We start from the raw sequence: 17,951 nt of genomic DNA, 5'->3' as shown, positions 1-17,951 counted from the left end.
ATATCTTAAGAAATAGTTCAATCATATAGTCTTACAGTTACAACCAGCCTTTTTAGGGCACCCATAATGCTTATGTGGCCCGGGGTGAAAATTAGTTTGAGACCGCTGGTCTCAAACAAGACCTAATAGTCTTATTACAAGACCTAATAGTGACTCTGATAGGGTAGTGCATAGGATTGCCTAGGCTTCCATTAGTTTGCTTTGTGTGTACTGTGTATGACCCTTTATGTGTGTGTGTGTGTGTGTGTGTGTGTGTGTGTGTGTGTGCGTGTGTGCGTGTGTGCGTGTGTGCGTGTGTGCGTGTGTGCGTGTGTGCATGTTCATGTGTACGCGTGTGTGCGTGTGTGCGCGTGTGCACGTGTGTGTGTGTGTCAATGTTCTGCAGACATGATGGTTTGTATCCATTCAGTGTGTTATAATGCCACATTGTCCCTCCTCGCTGTAAAAGGACCAGAAGCCAGGATATCTGAAGAGATTAATGTTGAAATGTAATTATGAGGATGGTGATGATGCTGACTGTGTTGTGTGTGTGTGTGTGTGTGTGTGTGTGTGTGTGTGTGTGTGTGTATGTGTGTGTGTGTGTGTGTGTGTTTCCTGAACAGGCCAAGGACAGTGATGATGACGAAGAGGTGGTTCAGGTGGACAGGGACCACTTCATGGATGAGTTCTTTGAACAGGTAAGGACGCACATGCACACATATACAAAAACATACGAACAAGAATGGAGACACAGAAACAATAAACCAGAGATTACGACCACGCCCCAACAGCACTGAGTCACTCCAAGAGTGACTTTATAAGCCGACTTTGAGATAAATTGGGGTAAATCAATATACTCGTTTACAGTTTCCTAACAAAATGCTCCTCGGTAGGTGTGTAGTGGATACATCTTTCTGTGATGTGTCCTGGTTGTTTACTTTAATATTCTGGTGTCCCAGAACACATTAAACAAGACACAATGCAGTGCAGTGCATCGCTTTCAGTTTCAGCAGGCATGTCATGTGACCCAGTGTAAATCCCCATGTTGTTACGTTTCATTTGATTGAGTACATTGAAAGTCAGGCCATTTCTTAGCAAGCGTATGAGGCTCACTTCACATCGGGCACTGGCAGAGTCCCACACAACGCCCCTGATGGAGCTGAGCATTTGCTCCCCGATGCAGACAACCACAAAGATAGACTATGTACACATACCAACGTGTCTACAATGGCCGTCGTGTTTTTGGGGGTTCTGCTTTGCCTCCCTCTTTGCGAGACGTTAGTTACGACACGCAGACAAAGCATAGAGGCAAGAAAATAAAGAGGAAAACTCGGCTGTCCGATCGCAACGACGGTGGTAACAGTTCATATTTTTGCCCTCCTGGTAATAGGACCCCCCCCCCCCCCCCCCGAACGCGTTATGTCGAGATGTCCCCAGAGCCAGGCCATTAGGGGCCCGGCCAGCAGGGGGGGCGGGGGGAACGCAGTGTCAGCACCCCAGGGGGGCGTGGCCAAGTTTTACACTTCTCAAGTGTTTTCCCGAGCAGCAGAGGAGCTGGCTGCCTCCAAGGCCTCTGTCTCTGTGGGGGAAGCTCGAAGCCCCTTCATCTTGGTTCATCGAGGCTGTAGGTTTCAGTCCTAGCTAGTTACTTGTGTGCTACCACCGTTATGATTATGCTATGATGGAGCCGTGGCTGAATGAAGGCCTGGAGCAAGACCTCTGATAGAGTTACAGGAAAACGAGGGGGAGTACAGAACTGCCATCTTGACAAAACTGCCAAGTTGTAAGGGTCCCAAGTGTCTCTTTAACATGTATTAATACTATTAAAATAATTGCTTTATTTTACATAGTGCCTTTATATTCCAGGCAGATTTTGTTGACAATGAGGGCTTGTTTGGTTATCTGCTGATCCACAGCAATATTATTAAAGACAGAAAATCATAGAGGGTGGGAGGAATTCTGCCAAAAACACCCTCGACTCTCGGTTCCTTAAAGGGACAGTGAACACATCTTATTTTTTGATGTGATAATATGTCCATATGATTTTCAAGTAATATATGCCATTTTGTCACTAAAAGAACACCATCATTCAGAGAATAAATATGAAAGGGCTATGTTTCTTGAAGAATTATAGTATAACGCCACACACTGTGTATTTTATACAACATCGCTCATTATAACACTCATACCCATGCACACGTACAGGCTTAAAAAAAAGTATCACAAAGTTGGTGTGGCTTGTTGCCATGGGGATAACCTGTCCCCCTCCTTCTGAAAACAATCAGCCAATAACACATATTTCATCTCATAGCGTTTATATTCAAGCTGAAAAGGGGGGTTAACTTAAACTTTAATTGAAGGGCACTCTTTAAATCTTAAAAAAAACAAGGTGTGTGCATGCGTGCGAGGATGTGCATGCGTGTTTGTGTGCGTGTGTGCATGGACAAACGCCATTGGATGAATCTTGTGTCACGTGGCGTTAATGTCATCCAATCCGCTGTGTGTTTGATGTGTGCTGTCTCCAGGTGGAGGAGATCAGAGGCTGTATAGAGAAGCTGTCGGAGGATGTAGAGCAGGTGAAGAAGCAGCACAGCGCCATCCTGGCCGCGCCCAACCCTGACGAGAGTAAGCCACACACACACACACTCACGCACACACACACACACAACACACACACACACACACACACCCACACCCACAGAGTCCCCTGTTGTGCATCCATACACAGACACCTGATGTTTATGCACACACAGATGCCTGATGTGTACGCACGCACGCACACACACACACACACACCTCTGATGTGCAGGCACACACAAACACACACCTGTATACATTCGTACACATGTGATGTTTATGCACACACAGATGCTTGATGTGCACACACACACACACACACACACACACACACACACGTGCACATTAATGGACACATACACACACACACGTGCACATACACATACCCTCACATTCACACAGACACACGCAAACACACCCTCAAACACAAATGCTAGCCTTATACCTTTCACATTAGGTAACTGCAGTTATACACTCAATTGCATCCATTTATCTCACTGAGGGTAACTAACAGTCACAACTCTTCCCCGGTCAGGTCCAACAATGTTTTTGGTCTTGGTAGCATTAATTGCAATCAAGATGAACAGGTAGTAGAGCAGTTTGTAAATAACGATAATCGCTTGGGCAGGACTTGAAGCGAGTAGATGCACTTAAGAGCCCACCAAAATAAAAGACCTCATTTATAACAGCACCTCTCCTCTGCCAGGACATATCCCAAGGCGGGTGGTTTGTGTTCAGGAAGAAAGGAGAGAGTTCATTGTGACCCTGATGCATAGTGACTCAGCAGTAACGACACAGTAATGCTGACAGCACACTATTAAAAAAAACACACACCAACTAGTGGGTCATAAATTCTCCTGAGAATCAAAAGAGAGCCAATGGGCTGCCACCTGGGGAGGCTCTTTATGGACCCAAAAAACGGGAGAGCCATTAATCCAGAGTGAGTATAAAAGCCAGCGTGCCTTTTACACATGACAGTAGGACAACTGGCAGGGCACAACGAAAAGTTGAAACCAGCGTTAAGGCTAGAAACGCAAAGTGTCAAAGGGTTTTGAGTTCAATGTGTGTTGTACTTTCACAAGCCTCAAGCAAATGAGTGAAAGGAAGGCACTGAAGATGATGTCCTAGCTATAAAACCTGGCCTGGACTAAAGGTGTCGAGCAAGGGTAAGGGTAAGCTAAGGTAAGGTTAGCTACCTCGAGTAACAAGTAAAAACCTTGGGATCTACCTCTATGTGTCCTCCACTCACAAATTAAAATGCAAATTTAAATGAAATTGCGGTCCCTTTAAGGGAGGAGGAAGAGGAGCAGCGCATCTTCATCTGAATGATCTGTCGCCAAATGGCAGCTCTGACCGCACATAAGTGTACAGCGTCTGACGAACACCGCGGTGACTAAACGCAGTGTCTAGTCACCGTGTTTCATAACGGTTGCCACTAATATGCTATCAGACAAACTGTCACGACGGCACCGCCAGCTAACGCGAGATAAAAGTGTTGTTGAAAAAAGGTATTGCAGACTTTAAATAAGCAAAACAGGCAGGCATTTCGGGTTTAAAGCTATGATGTTCGGACAAGATAAGCATAATAAACAAACTATTTGTATACAGTATATTCACATTGGGGACGTGCGTGGTGCAGTAATGTAGTCAATGCTTCAAATATTCGAATATTCATTCTTTAGGTAGGTATTCAAATCTCAATCCCGTATCCAATTGGATATTTGGATATTTTCCCACCGCAGGTAGAAGGTTAGGATATATTCCGTCCGAATATCACATCGCTATCCCAGTGATAAAATCAAACAATATAAAAAAAGGCTCGAGACGTCCCTCAGTCCGAAGACGTTTTACGTCAACGCTTCACTTGAGGTCACGGTAGCTATCGTTAAAAATGTCAGGGCCAAACACGGGGTGACAAATTATCCTTTGCTATTTTTGTATTTGGATATTACAACACTAAGCAGCCGTCACCAACAAAAAGCACCTGTTTGATTTCTCTTTGGATGAATAGTGCTAGGGATTCTGCAGCAGTGGTCTCCCTAGGCTCAGACTCAGGCAGGGAAAGATACATTCTGTGAATTCTTTAGAATATTAGAATATTCTTTTCGAAGACCTTACCTAATATTCAAGGCTTTAAACTATGTATTTGGGCCAGGCCATAAAGAGATAATGATTTACTTAGATCAACAATTTCAGCTGCATGTCAATGTTAAAAAAAAAACACAGGAGCTAAACCAAGACAAGCTTAATAGAGAATCCTCTGGGACAACAATTTATGTATATCCCCCTCCCCTCCAAACATGCACAAACGTGCACGTACACACACACTCACACACGCACACACACACACACACACACACACACACACACACACAACCTGAATAGGACCTCACCGACCTGAATCATTCAACATAGCATATATAATAGAGCAAAGAAAAATCGAAATGTATATTTAAACATGCTAAATGTGATAAAGGTTTACCTGACTTTGTATTCCATATTGTCCCATATATTGTGTCTGTTTGCTAAATGTTTGCATGATGCAGTGCCATTTTAATTTCTATTTTTGCATGTTAATGTTGCTATACTACGTTGTTAAAGTTTTCTTTTGCAGTTGCATGACAATCACTTATTTGGTTTTTGCTTAATCTTATTTTGCTCTTGTGGTCCTTATGCCATTTACTCTTTCTTTCTTTCTTTCTCTCATTCTTTCTCCCTCACTTTCTATTGATATTTTTATCTCTTTATTTCTTCCTCCCTATCTCTCTTTGTATCTCTATCCCTTTTTATTTTGTTAATTCTTTTTCTTTCTTTCTATCTATCTTTTAATATCCATCTTTCTTTCTATTTTCCATTCTATCTTAACTTTTAATTTCCATCTCTGTCTTTCTATATTTCTCTCAATCTATCTTTTAATGTCCACCTCATTCATTCTATTTTTCTTTCAGTCTATCTCTCTCCCTTTCCTTCTTCCTCCTTTTCCTGTGTATATAAATGTTGTGTTGTGGGTTCTGTCTGCATGCTGACACCGACCTCCTCACCCTCGGGAAGTGGCTTCCTGTAGGGTGCATGACCGCCGCATGACCCCTGCATGTCCTCTGCATGACCTCTGGTTAATCTCAACCGAGTAGGTTAACCCCTCGATGCAAGTGAGTCATACTGTGTGTTTCAATCAGTTACACTGTGCTCCGCAAAACTAGGGATGAGATGTGCACAAATTATATCAGATTAGATGATACGATTTCAGATGATATGAAGATATCAAACGATAATTCCTTTGCAACGTCATCTCAATGGTACACATATCTGTCTTAACACAATGCACTGATAACGTATTTCCATTTACTTTGTCATCCTTTCAACTGTTCTCCTGACCCCACATTCTGCATTTTGTTCTATTTTTGTTAAGCATGTGTTTAAGCCCACTTAGCAACATTGCCTGTCTGTGTGTGATACAAAATGCATTCCATGTAGCTTCTTAAATAATGCATTGTGGGAAGTAAGTAAGAACTGACTGCCCGGCCCACCAACACACACTGTGAGCTGCGACCATTCATAAACCCTGCAGCGGAGTAGAGCAGATGGAAGTCTCTTTTGTTTGGTCTTTTCCAAACCCATATCTCTAAATCTGTTATTTCTTTCTTGCCTCTTCTGTCTATTCAGAGGATGCTTTTCATTGAAATCATTATTCTTTATTGGATTTCCTCTGCAATCTTTATTTACCAACAGTTTTTTGTGTTTTTTTGTATGCGTTTTTCTTCACTTCAGTGTGGATTTCTCTTCTTTCTTCTCTGTTGTATACTTTAAATAAAAAAGTTGGTTAGTCAATCAAATCTAATGTTGCAGCAGACGTTGCTATTCATCCTTTCAAAGATATAAAGTACTGCTTACTTAAAAAGCATATAACCGCATTAGCCATTTTATCAATCCCCAGATTAGATTAAATTAAATTACGAGACCAGATTGAATTTCAATGTGAGCACATCTGTGTGAGTGTTTGCTGAGTGTGTGCATGTGTGTGTGTGTGTGTGTGTGTCCCTCATGATATTTGTGTTGTTCTTGTTGTCCTGTTTGTTGTCAGTGTGTGTATGTGTGTGTGCGTGTGTGTGTGTGTGTGTGTGTGTGTGTGTGTGTGTGTGTGTGTGTGTGTTGTGTCTTACTTCCACCGGCATCATCAGACACAGTAGAGCTGAGTAGAATCGATAGAAGGATTAAACACGAGGCTACCGGACACCGTTTAATATACTGCCTGCCGCTCAGCGTTGCACGCATCAGACACGTGTAGGATATGTTACGTCTCCAGTTTCATGTCTGTCTCTCACTAACACTCACGCCTCACAGCCATACGTTGGCGCTCGGGTCTGTAGGGTTTTCATCTGGGATCTCGCAGTCCTGCTATTTTGTAGCAGAACTTCTTGGGGGAGACGGCACAGAGCCTGGGCCGGGAACCAATAAACTGCAAGAGGGGGAGTTACGCCTTGGTTCCTGTTTCATTACGGAGATATTCTATAGAAGAGAGCTGAGTTGATTTGTGGTGATTTTAAATCTTTACAGACACTTTTCAAGTTTACTACTGCTGGCTGAGTTTGTGTTCTCTTACACGCAATAACATATCCCCTCCTGCAGCCACATGGTCTAAATAAATATGAATCGAATTGAAATGATTCGCCACTTTCAACCAGTTTCTGGCTTGTCTGCCATAAGACCTTAGATTTTAATCTAAGGTCTGATTTGTTTGACTAGCAGTGTCTCGAGTCTTGGCATTTCTCATTTATTTTCTTTTGCTTTCGTCTAACTGTGTCTCACTATTGTACTTAGGTCCCAGCATCAGTCATCGATAATGTAAATATTAAGCTATTGTAAGAATAAGCTAATATAAGTTATTATGGACACTGCAACATATGTCACAACTACTGTAACTACTTTGTGGCAAATACTGATCAACAACTAAAACAAGAATTCTGTCATGGTCTGCTATTTTATAATATAAGAGACTACTATTTCATATGCGTGTAGTGTTTGTAACACAAACTCATTGACGTAACTTTTCCAAATGGTCCAACTTCTCCGCAAATATAGTGGAAACGGAGTTCATGTTGCAGGCTGGGTTTTCTTTGTGACACGAGTATGAAGAAGTAGCCTCTTATTTGAGAGAATTGCTGATTCTGATGGTTCCCATTTAATAGTCTGTCAGAGGACCAGGTAGTGGGTACTTTGTTTTATTTATGTATCCTAAAATAAACATTAAACAATGTCCTGCAAAGTGTGCATAAAAATGTAAGAAATTTATCTAGGATCTGATGATAGAGAAATAAATAAAACAGAAAATAAAAATAAAAAGTAATTTAGCTACAGCCAGTTGGTGTCTTAAATATTCTTATTCCAGAAAACAAACAGACTGAAAAAAATTATAATTTCAACTAAATCTGAAGAATTATTCACCTCCAGTTCAGTGAACGAAAGAGAGAGAGAAAGGGTGAGAGAGGGAGAGAGAGAGGGAGAGAGAGATGGTATACAGACTTGGCAGAGGTGGAGGTAGATACTAGTGTTTAGAGGTCAGTCCCACCACAAGACGTTGTGTGAACGACCGGACACAGGACACCACATTGAATAATGTTTACATAATACCCTTGTGATTTAATCCCAACCGCAAAAAGTAAAACGCATCGTCCTTTTTGTACGTCCACTTTACCTTTCAAATGACATGCTCAATGGCATCCATATCACTGCTACACACATTGTCAAAGATGACATGAAGGACTACACACCCTTTGGAGCCAGAACAAATCAGGCTATCTTACAGCAAGTAGATTCGGGACCAGTGATTCTATTTGATCTGGCAGACCGCCTCACGGGATTGGATGTGCGGTATTGGGGCCCCTCAGGATAAGATATCTCAATAGCCTAACCCCGCCCCATGCTCAGACGTTGCTGAACCTTTGCGGGCCTTTTACCTAAAATTAATATGGATCGGTTCCTGGAAGTCCTTCATTCACGGTGGGGGGTTGAATATGGTTTCATGGGGTTCTGTGTGTGTGTGTGTGTGTGTGTGTGTGTGTGTGTGTGTGTGTGTGTGTGTGTGTGTGTGTGTGTGTGTGTGTGTGTGTGTGTGTGTGTGTGTGTGTGTGCATGTGTGTGTATGGAGGTAACAGAGCGCAACACTTGGTAGATCGAGGAGACAGTGGTGAGCAGGAAGAGGTGACAAAGGGAGTGAGTCAGTAGGAAAATAAAGAGGGAGAGAGAGGGAGAGAGAGAGAGAGAGAGAGAGGGGGGGTAGAAATGGGAGGGGGGGAAAAGAGAAGGGGAGAGGGAGGGAGATAGATAAGGAAAGAGAGGTGGGAGAGACAGGAAGAGAGAGAGCGAAAGAGGATGAGATAGAAAGGAGAGAGGGAGAGAATGGACAGAGGAAGAGATACTGAGAGAGAGTGAGAGTAGGGAAAGAAAAAAGTAGGGAGAGAAAGGAGAAAGGAAGAGAGAGAGAAGGAGAGAGAGGGAGAGAGAAGGGCAAGAGAAAGGAGAGAGAGAGGTGAAAGGCTGAGGCTGATTTCCAATAGCTGAATGGCACTGCAGCAGTCGTAAATCACGCCCACTACTGCAGCTGTGGCACACACACACACACACACACACACACACACGCACACACACACACATATAGGCGTGCATGCACACAAACAGACTCAAACACACCCACCTGAATGCATACAGATATGGGAGTCCCAGTCACCCGCTCTCACACACACACACGCACAGACACACTTGCAAACACACATAAACACATACACACCCACACACTGCTCCCTCCACTACCTTCTCTAGTACCAAGGACCACATCCATCTCATCAGACATTTTATCAGATTAATATCTAATGTCTGACGGCAGACAAATGTAATACAGGGTCAACTTTGTGTGTGTGTGTATTCTTTCGCTTCCTTACTGTTTCAACCAATCCTGACCCTGGAGGAGGGGATCTGTAAGCACGTTATTTGCAAACACAATTTCAACCGTCAGTAGTCAACTTTAAAAAAGTATCTGTAAAGTTTTAAAATCAAGATCAAGACTGGCTACTGTCAAAATGCACTTAGGCCTTCTGAAGACGTCTTCCACTCCAGCAAATGATTTCAATATAATATCTCAATAATGAAACAGGAAACAAGCCCCACTGAGCTTAACATACAGTGTAACACAGAGGAGGTGCACTTACAGTTTGACATTGAGGTTTACACCAGTCTTTTGACGCATTTGGTTTGGTGGCATTCTATGTATGTTGAACTCTTTACTAACTTTCTACCCCTGTGCCTTTTTATTTGTCACTCTCTCTCCCACTCTCCCGCTCTCTCTCCCTCTCTCTCTCTCTCTCTCTCTCTCTCTCTCAGAGACCAAGCAGGAGTTGGAGGACCTCACAGCTGACATCAAGAAGACAGCCAACAAAGTTCGCTCAAAATTAAAAGGTAGGAAGAGAGAGAGAGCGAGAGATAGTTGTACTTCCTGGCTGTCCCTTACACATAATAAATAATAGTCCGAGTGGTTCTTGTGAAGGCCATTGTTGTATGAAACACTTGAGCTGACGTGTGGCGCACACAGGGCCACTAGAGGCAGGCAGGGGGAACCTTGTGGTGCACAAGACTCTTCTGATAAAAAACCTTCATCTCACCAATAAACATCAACATTCTATCATGTTTCCGAGTTGGAAATAGCCATGCTAGTTATAGCTAATAATAGCATGGTGCACCATGTGCAACATGGTGCATTAAGATTTCAGTCCATCACCGATAGAGTTGGAAAATATTTGATCCTTGCTGATCCATAAGTTCTATATTACTAAGACTAAATTGTATTAGTCTCTGTGACTTATACTGATTTATAAACCACAACATAAAATCCGCCCACTGGTGCAAATGTGCACACATGCTCATGCACTCATGCCCACACACCCTGATGCTTACACACAGACCTAGACAGTGGTCATGTGGGAGTTTGGGTTCTGGATGAGAAAGCCTGACTCCTCTTTATCACTCTCTTTTGCTATCTATCACTCTATCTGTCTCTGTGTGCCTCTGTGACTCAGTCTGTGTGTGTGTGTGTGTGTGTGTGTGTGTGTGTGTGTGTGTGTCTCTCTCTCACTATCTTACACACCATGGGCGCGCACACACACACACACACACACACACACACACACACACACACACACAGAATTATTCAGTGCAGCCATTCCTGGTCATGCTGAGAGAGTTCAAGGGCATCAGTGCTTTAATGCCAACTGCTAGGGGTGCACACACACACACACACACACACATACATACACAAACACAAGCACACACACACACACACACACACACACACACACACACACACACACACACACACATACATACACACAAACCCAGATGCACAAATGCCATGGGCACATACACACACATCACTGAAACACAAACCCACTAACAAGTAGACAATGTATCTCAACACACACCATGCTCATAAAGACACACACAGCTGGTGTGTGTGTGTGTGTGTGTGTGTGTGTGTGTGTGTGTGTGTGTGTGTGTGTGTGTGTGTGTGTGTGTGTGTGTGTGTGTGTGTGTGTGTGTGTGTGTGTGTGTGTGTGTTGCACTCGCAGAGGAACAAAGATATAGGTATGCACACAGACCATCCTACATTCAAACAGTATGAAAAAACACTCAAACAAACACAACAATCATGGCCGTCTGAGAGTAGCAGTGATTATAGATAAACCTATAATTGGAATTCCTTCCAGGCCTGTGTGTTATGGTCCTCTGTAATGCACACACACACACACACACACACACACACACACACACACACACACACACATACACACTCTTCGGGAAAACAGAGTAAATCTCCATGGCCTTCAGCATGACTATATATAATAGTATACATTACCTATATATACGTATATAGCCAATAATAGCTGGCTGTTGTTTATTACAACATATATATATATATATATAGTGTATACAGTGTATACAGTATATACAGCCAGCTATTAAACATACATATATAAACTGTCAAAAAGTAAAGGAGGGGCAGAATTTTTTTTACCTATATATATATATATACATATACAGGTACATACAGGTACACACATAAACATATATATAGGTAATAAACATTTTTTATGCACTTCCCTTTTGACAGTTTCTTGTCAATGGCTTTTGTTGGCCCTCTCACTGCTGCACGCTACTTTCGCATTAATGTTTACGCACATTTACTAACTTAGTTTTGATTTGACAACAATACCAGTCCCGTTACACTCACGCAGTAAGTGACAGGCTCCCAGAGAGGGCCGCTAGAGAGACACCACTGGCAGGAACTGAATGTGGAAGTCCATGATCAGATCCCCCAGCCAGCTAGCTTAACAACCAAGATGGAATTGGTGAGTAAGACCCAGAGTGATACTACTGGGTCTTGCTCACTCACTCAATTGAGAAGAATATCCTGGTCCAATGGGACCTTCGCTGTTACATTTGATTCTTTGATCTAATGACTATTCACATAATAGCGCTGCCAATCTCATCAATCACTATAACTTTAGCATCATTAGCCTCGCAAAAAGCAATTAGCGAGACGAAGAGAGCAATACAAGCGCTGTGGTCACCGTGGTTAGTGAGACAGTCAAGCAGACAGTAAGCTAAGCAGGCAGACAAGTGGATAGACAGATACAGACAGACAGCTAGTTAATCAGTTAGTGAGAGAAACAGATAGACAGATTGAAAGAGGGCTAGAGAGAGAGAGAGAGAGAGAGAGAGAGAGAGAGAGAGAATGAAATAGACAGATGGACAGTTAGTCAGTCAGACAGATGGACAGTAGGCAGGTGAGTAAACAGACAGACAGGGAAGGGGAACAGGCAGACAGACCCAGCCGGCCAGCCGTATTGGGTGAGACAGTCAATGCGTCAGGCTGCAGCCAGCGTTCCCAGCTCGGATCAATGTATCTCTCAAGCAGCCCTGATGCACTATTGATATTTACTGAGAAGCTAATTAAGCCTTGTTTAAGATGGCTGTGTACCTGGACGCCCCCCCCCCGCCCCCCCACCACACACACACACACACACACACACACACTTCCCCACTATGCCCTTGTCATGTAGCACACTCAAAGACACAAAACCATAACCCATAACACTCCCCCCCCCCCCCCCCCCCCCCCCCCCCACATTCACACACACACACACACACACACACACACACACACACACACTCGATCACACACACACATCACACACACACACACACACACACACACACACTCCGTCAGAGCTGGCTGATACTTGCTGAGTCATCATAGGATTCAGATTCAGTGGAGAGCAGCTGGGCCCGAAGCCAGGAAGTCGAGCACGTCCCAGGAGGACCACGTCACTCGCAAAAGACACACACACACACACACACATCCGCGAGCACACACAGCTCAGCACAGTGACACCCCCCCCCCCCCACACACACACACACACACACACACAAACACATTGCTGTTACAGACACAACACACCGAAAAGCATTATATAAGCAATGGCTGTTGTTCGACACAGCCCCCCTCCCCTCAGACAACAGCAGCCTCAGAGTATATCCCATAATACCAAGGGGCCGGCTGGCGGGTTGGTGAAAAAGGTGTGTGGGAGTTATGTTACCGGTAAGCGGCATGCTAGCGCTTCACCATTCTACAGTTCAGCGCCTTGTCATTTATTCTTCTGTTGCTATTGGTCGACGACGTATTGGAGAGTGGAGCTACATCCGATAAGAGATTGAGCCGGTGCTTTAGGTTAGAACGCAGCACTGGTCTAATTGGTGCTGCTGACCACAGAGGTGTGTGTAAGGAGAATGAGCGTGCGCGTTAACCCCCCCCCCCCCCCCCCCCCCCCCACTCTGCATTGGCTTAGAGTGTGACCAAAATGGCTGCCCGAAAAAAATCTCTGGATGCAGCCCTTCAATGCAGCCGCGATTTGTATTTCACCCTGACCTCACTCAGCCTTGTTGAATTGTGTTAGAGCTGATGTATTATGTACCTAATTGATTATTCATATTATATATTATAACAAGGGTTCAGGGAAAATGATACGGCCCAAATTCCAAAATGACAATGAAATTTAAAAAAAGGATATTGACGTTTGTAAATTTTTAGATGATGAAGCGTTGAAATACTGTGTTCCATGCTCTGTTTTTAACATGTTATAAACCAGGAAGGTCAACGTGCCCTTGAAAGATCCAAGGGGCAACATTTGCCCTGTGAATCACTGATACAAGCATATGTTTTGCTTAGACACTAAGAAACACACGACCCATTGTGCTCTCTCTACTAATATATATATAACTGAATGGCAGTGACTATGTGCCTGATTCATACTGAGATATTTGACTATTTGATATTTTAACATTTATACGTCATTTTTAAATGACATACATGTTTTTCTACCAGAGACCCCCCTCTCCTTTCTTCTCATCGCTCCCTTCCAGCCTCCTCTCCTCCCTTCCAGCCTCCTCTCCTCTCCTCATCATCTCTCCCGGCCCCCTTTCCGTCCTGTGCTCTTCCTCTCTCGCCCCTTCCTCTACCATCCCCCTCTGCTCTCCTCTCTCAACTCCTCCCCCGTCGCCTCCATCACCACACCACCAGAGGAGTGAGGCTTTGGGTGTGGGTGGAAGGTGGGAGGGAAGGGGGGGGGGGGGGGTGCTGCCGATGCTATGTGACGCCTCCTTGTCTCAACAAGTTCCACCGTTGGGTCGTCCCACCTCAGTCCGCCCGCGGACTCTACGTGGGCCAGTGTGTTTGTGTGTTTGCTGAGATGATCATGCTGTAGGCGGGCTCAGACGAAAATAACCAGAACCGCTTCGCACAAAACACACACACACAGATGTATATTTATATTTCAGACTCTCTACCTGTGACTGGGCAACATACACAGAAGAGATGTAGACGGGAGAAGGGAGAGGAGAGGAGAGGAGAGGAGAGGAGATGAGAAGAGGAGAGGAGAGGAGAGGAGATGAGAAGAGGAGAGGAGAGGAGAGGAGAGGAGAGGAGAGGAGATGAGAAGAGGAGAGGAGAGGAGAAGAGAGAAGATGCAGACAGAAAATGAAAGAGGGAGAGCAAGAGAGAGAGAAAAATTAGGGAAATGCCGATGAGGATTTTGCTATTCTCTAATTTACCCACCCTATTGGTCTCAATGCCAGCCTTTCAAAATCTCTCTCTCTAGCCCTCTCTATCATGTGCTTTCTGCTCCGTTACATCAGAGCTCCTTTGATAGGGAGACAGGAAAGGCGCCGGTGTGGAAGCTGGTGATGCCCGGGAGAGAGAGGCAGAGCGAAAACAGAGCGTGAGAAGGAGAGTGAGGGAGAGAGAGAGAGAGAGAGAGAGAGAGAGAGAGAGAGAGAGAGAGCGAGAGTACAGTGTGAGAGATAGGGAGAGACAACGAAAGACGGAGAGAGAGTGGAGGGATGAAGTAGAACACTAAAGAGCAGACGAGACCGAGAGCTTGGCAGGGGTAGATTCGACTGAAACACCCTGCACACACACATGTACACATTCAGTTACAAGATGGTCATGGTCATGATGGCGTCAGACATCGGCTGGTTGTCTCATTTTCCCACTCAGCAACACTCCTGCTTGGCCTTTCCTTATGCTCTGAATACAATCATAATTATGATAATAATGATGATAATGACAATCAATTTGATTTATAATGCTGCTTTAAAAAATTCCCAAGGTGCTTTAGAGGAGTAATAAAAACAAGAACAGAAAACAGGCCTGTGTGAAGAGGTGGGGTTCAGACACACACATGTGACCGTGTTGTGTGTGTGCGTGTGCGTGTGTGTGTGTCAAACAGCCATCGAGCAGAGCATTGAGCAGGAGGAGGGACTGAACAGATCATCAGCAGACCTGAGGATCCGTAAGACACAGGTAGGACACGCCCCTTTGCCATATGTTTGACACGCCCACAGATACCGCACACTTCCACACTTTAGTTATTAGCCGACATTTATAAATGACCTGTGCATGTTGATTCAATGCCATAAATATTAATGGCCAATCACAACTACACCTCGACATTTATACAAACAATCCCTTTACCCATAATGATAACTGAATACATATTTGTTATTTATAATTAGTAGTTATTATTGGTTCCGTCACAATTTTAAATATTGTAATTCAAAAGATATGCAAGGTCATTGGTCCTTATACCTAATTCTGCGTCTAACCATCTGGCTGGTAAAAATATCTTGAATCCAGCCAGCCATTTTTGATTTGACCCTGAAGTATTCTGCTCTGTCATTGGCTGCCACCTACTGTCAATGTGTTTCCTGCTGCCACCTAGTGGCAGTTATGTGAGCTTCAGCGTGGCTCGGATTTGCAGTATCAGCACAATGACTGCCAAGATGACTGGGATATGACAGCCAGGCCCTGATCTCACACAATATGGATACAGTGTGTGCACACATGAATACATGATAAGATAACAAACTGATTTATAAGCCCTTTCAAACAAAAACACACGTGCGCACATATAAACAGACAAACACACAGCCACACACACACACACATACACACACACACACACACACACACACACACACACACACACACACACACACACACACACACACACACACACACACATACACACACACACACACACACACACACACACAAATACAAATACACATCCAAACATCCATGCACACACACACACATACATTTCACATAAACTATGTCTATTCATCAAGCTCATATTTCCGGTAACTTTACAAGGGTCCAATAATAAACCATTAATTTGCATTAGTTACAGATGGTACTCATGGTATTCATGTTAACTAAGGATGTTCATGTTAACTAAGGTATTGGTGTTCATGTTAAGGTATTTACTAATACATTATTTAATAAGGTAAGAATTAACCTTAACCCTATTAAATAATGTATAAATTATCAACATCAGTTAACATGGAGATTATTAGAAAATGATTAGTAGACCATTAGTTAACTGTTAATCAACTGTTAATTGTCAATTGTTAGTTATTGCTTATTACTGCAACCATTAATGTTAACCAATGGTTAACATTAATGTTAACCAATGGTTAACATTAATGATTAATTATTGTACCCTTATTGTAAAATGTAACCGCATATTTCCTTGCACGCCAGGACTCTTAATGTGAAACACTTGCATAGTGTTCCACTTTCACAAATGTTCCTAATCAGCGTTGTGTTGCAGGCCTGTGGCCGGGAGGTTTGTTGATCCGAGCGCGTCTCGGCCTGCCTGTCTTGTTTACATGCCGCTGAAACCACCCATGATCTCAATGTATACATCAGCACTGTCCCGCAGCTAGGCCCCGCGCAGCTGTAGCTCTCCCTTCACATAACCTCTGTCACGTGCAGGATGCAGTGAATCTTGTAGCCACACAGTAGGGGCCAACATAAAGGAAATATATGCTGTCCACTGTTTAGAAGCCGGGCCCATTTCAGGGTTTTGACGTTCCATTTGAAAAACGATGCGTCACAGAGACAGAATAAGTCAGTATGTCAAAGTCAAAGTCATGCAGCAGATGTGTAACAGCCCCTCCTTTTTTTCTTTATCGCTCTCTTTCTCTTGCTCGTTTTCTCTCTCTCTCTCTTTTCCTTTCATTCTTTGTCTCTCTCACTCTCTCTCTCTCTCTCTCTCTCTCTCTCTCTCTCTCTCTCTCTCTCTCCCTCTCTCTCCATCTCTCTCTCTCTCTCTCCCTCTCTCCATTTCACCTACTCTCCTTTGTCTAACTCTAACCACTTCCATATGGTTGCATGTATACATTTCTCATACTTCCTCTCTTCTCTGTACCACTATGTCCCTGCACTTCACCCCTCTCTCTCTCTCTCTTTCTGTCTTCCCCATATGCTCTCTCTCTCTCTCTCTCTCTCGCGCTCTGTCTCTCTCTTTGTCTCTTGTGCCCTCGCAGCACTCGACGCTGTCGCGTAAGTTTGTCGAGGTGATGACTGAGTACAACACCACGCAGTCCAAGTACCGTGACCGCTGCAAGGACCGCATCCAGAGGCAGCTGGAAATCAGTGAGTCACAGCACCACGTCACCCCCGGCAACCCCTCCACCAATTAGAAAAGAATAACCTTTGATGGCTATCGTGGGCCGGCTTTTAGTCAGTGTCTGGTTTTACCTTACCAAGTTTTTATGTTTATACACACAGGAGATTTGAGGTAGGCAACATGCTGACATATGCCTACATATCCCAGAATGCTCTGAAACTTAAGCCCTGGAATGGGGATACAAATTTGGGGCTATTATCCACCATCCATCCGATTTTCTGTGAAATGGCCCTAGTGTTAGCAAGGTAACGTCTGGACATGTCTGATCTGAGTTCAGCCTAATGGATAGCACTAAAGACATACTTAACAACTGTA

General features: G+C 43.9%; 1 protein-coding gene across 1 annotated transcript in view; it reads left to right on the top strand.

Moving 5' to 3' along the window:
- Positions 1-608: 608 nt before the first annotated feature.
- The window catches only part of stx1b (syntaxin 1B), a 23,490-nt gene continuing 6,147 nt past the window's right edge, over positions 609-17,951 (top strand). Inside the window, exons 1-5 of the mRNA XM_084469360.1 lie at positions 609-677; positions 2,505-2,604; positions 9,931-10,005; positions 15,390-15,463; positions 17,494-17,602. Coding sequence (XP_084325486.1) covers positions 657-677; positions 2,505-2,604; positions 9,931-10,005; positions 15,390-15,463; positions 17,494-17,602 — 379 coding nt within the window. The 5' untranslated portion in view covers positions 609-656. The remainder of the gene's footprint in view (positions 678-2,504; positions 2,605-9,930; positions 10,006-15,389; positions 15,464-17,493; positions 17,603-17,951) is intronic.

The sequence above is a fragment of the Micromesistius poutassou genome, assembly GCF_964030765.1.
Source record: "Micromesistius poutassou genome assembly, chromosome: 1".
Taxonomy (NCBI): Eukaryota; Metazoa; Chordata; class Actinopteri; order Gadiformes; family Gadidae; genus Micromesistius; species Micromesistius poutassou.
Note: the sequence above shows the minus strand (reverse complement) of the source record. Positions and strands in the feature narration are given on the sequence as shown.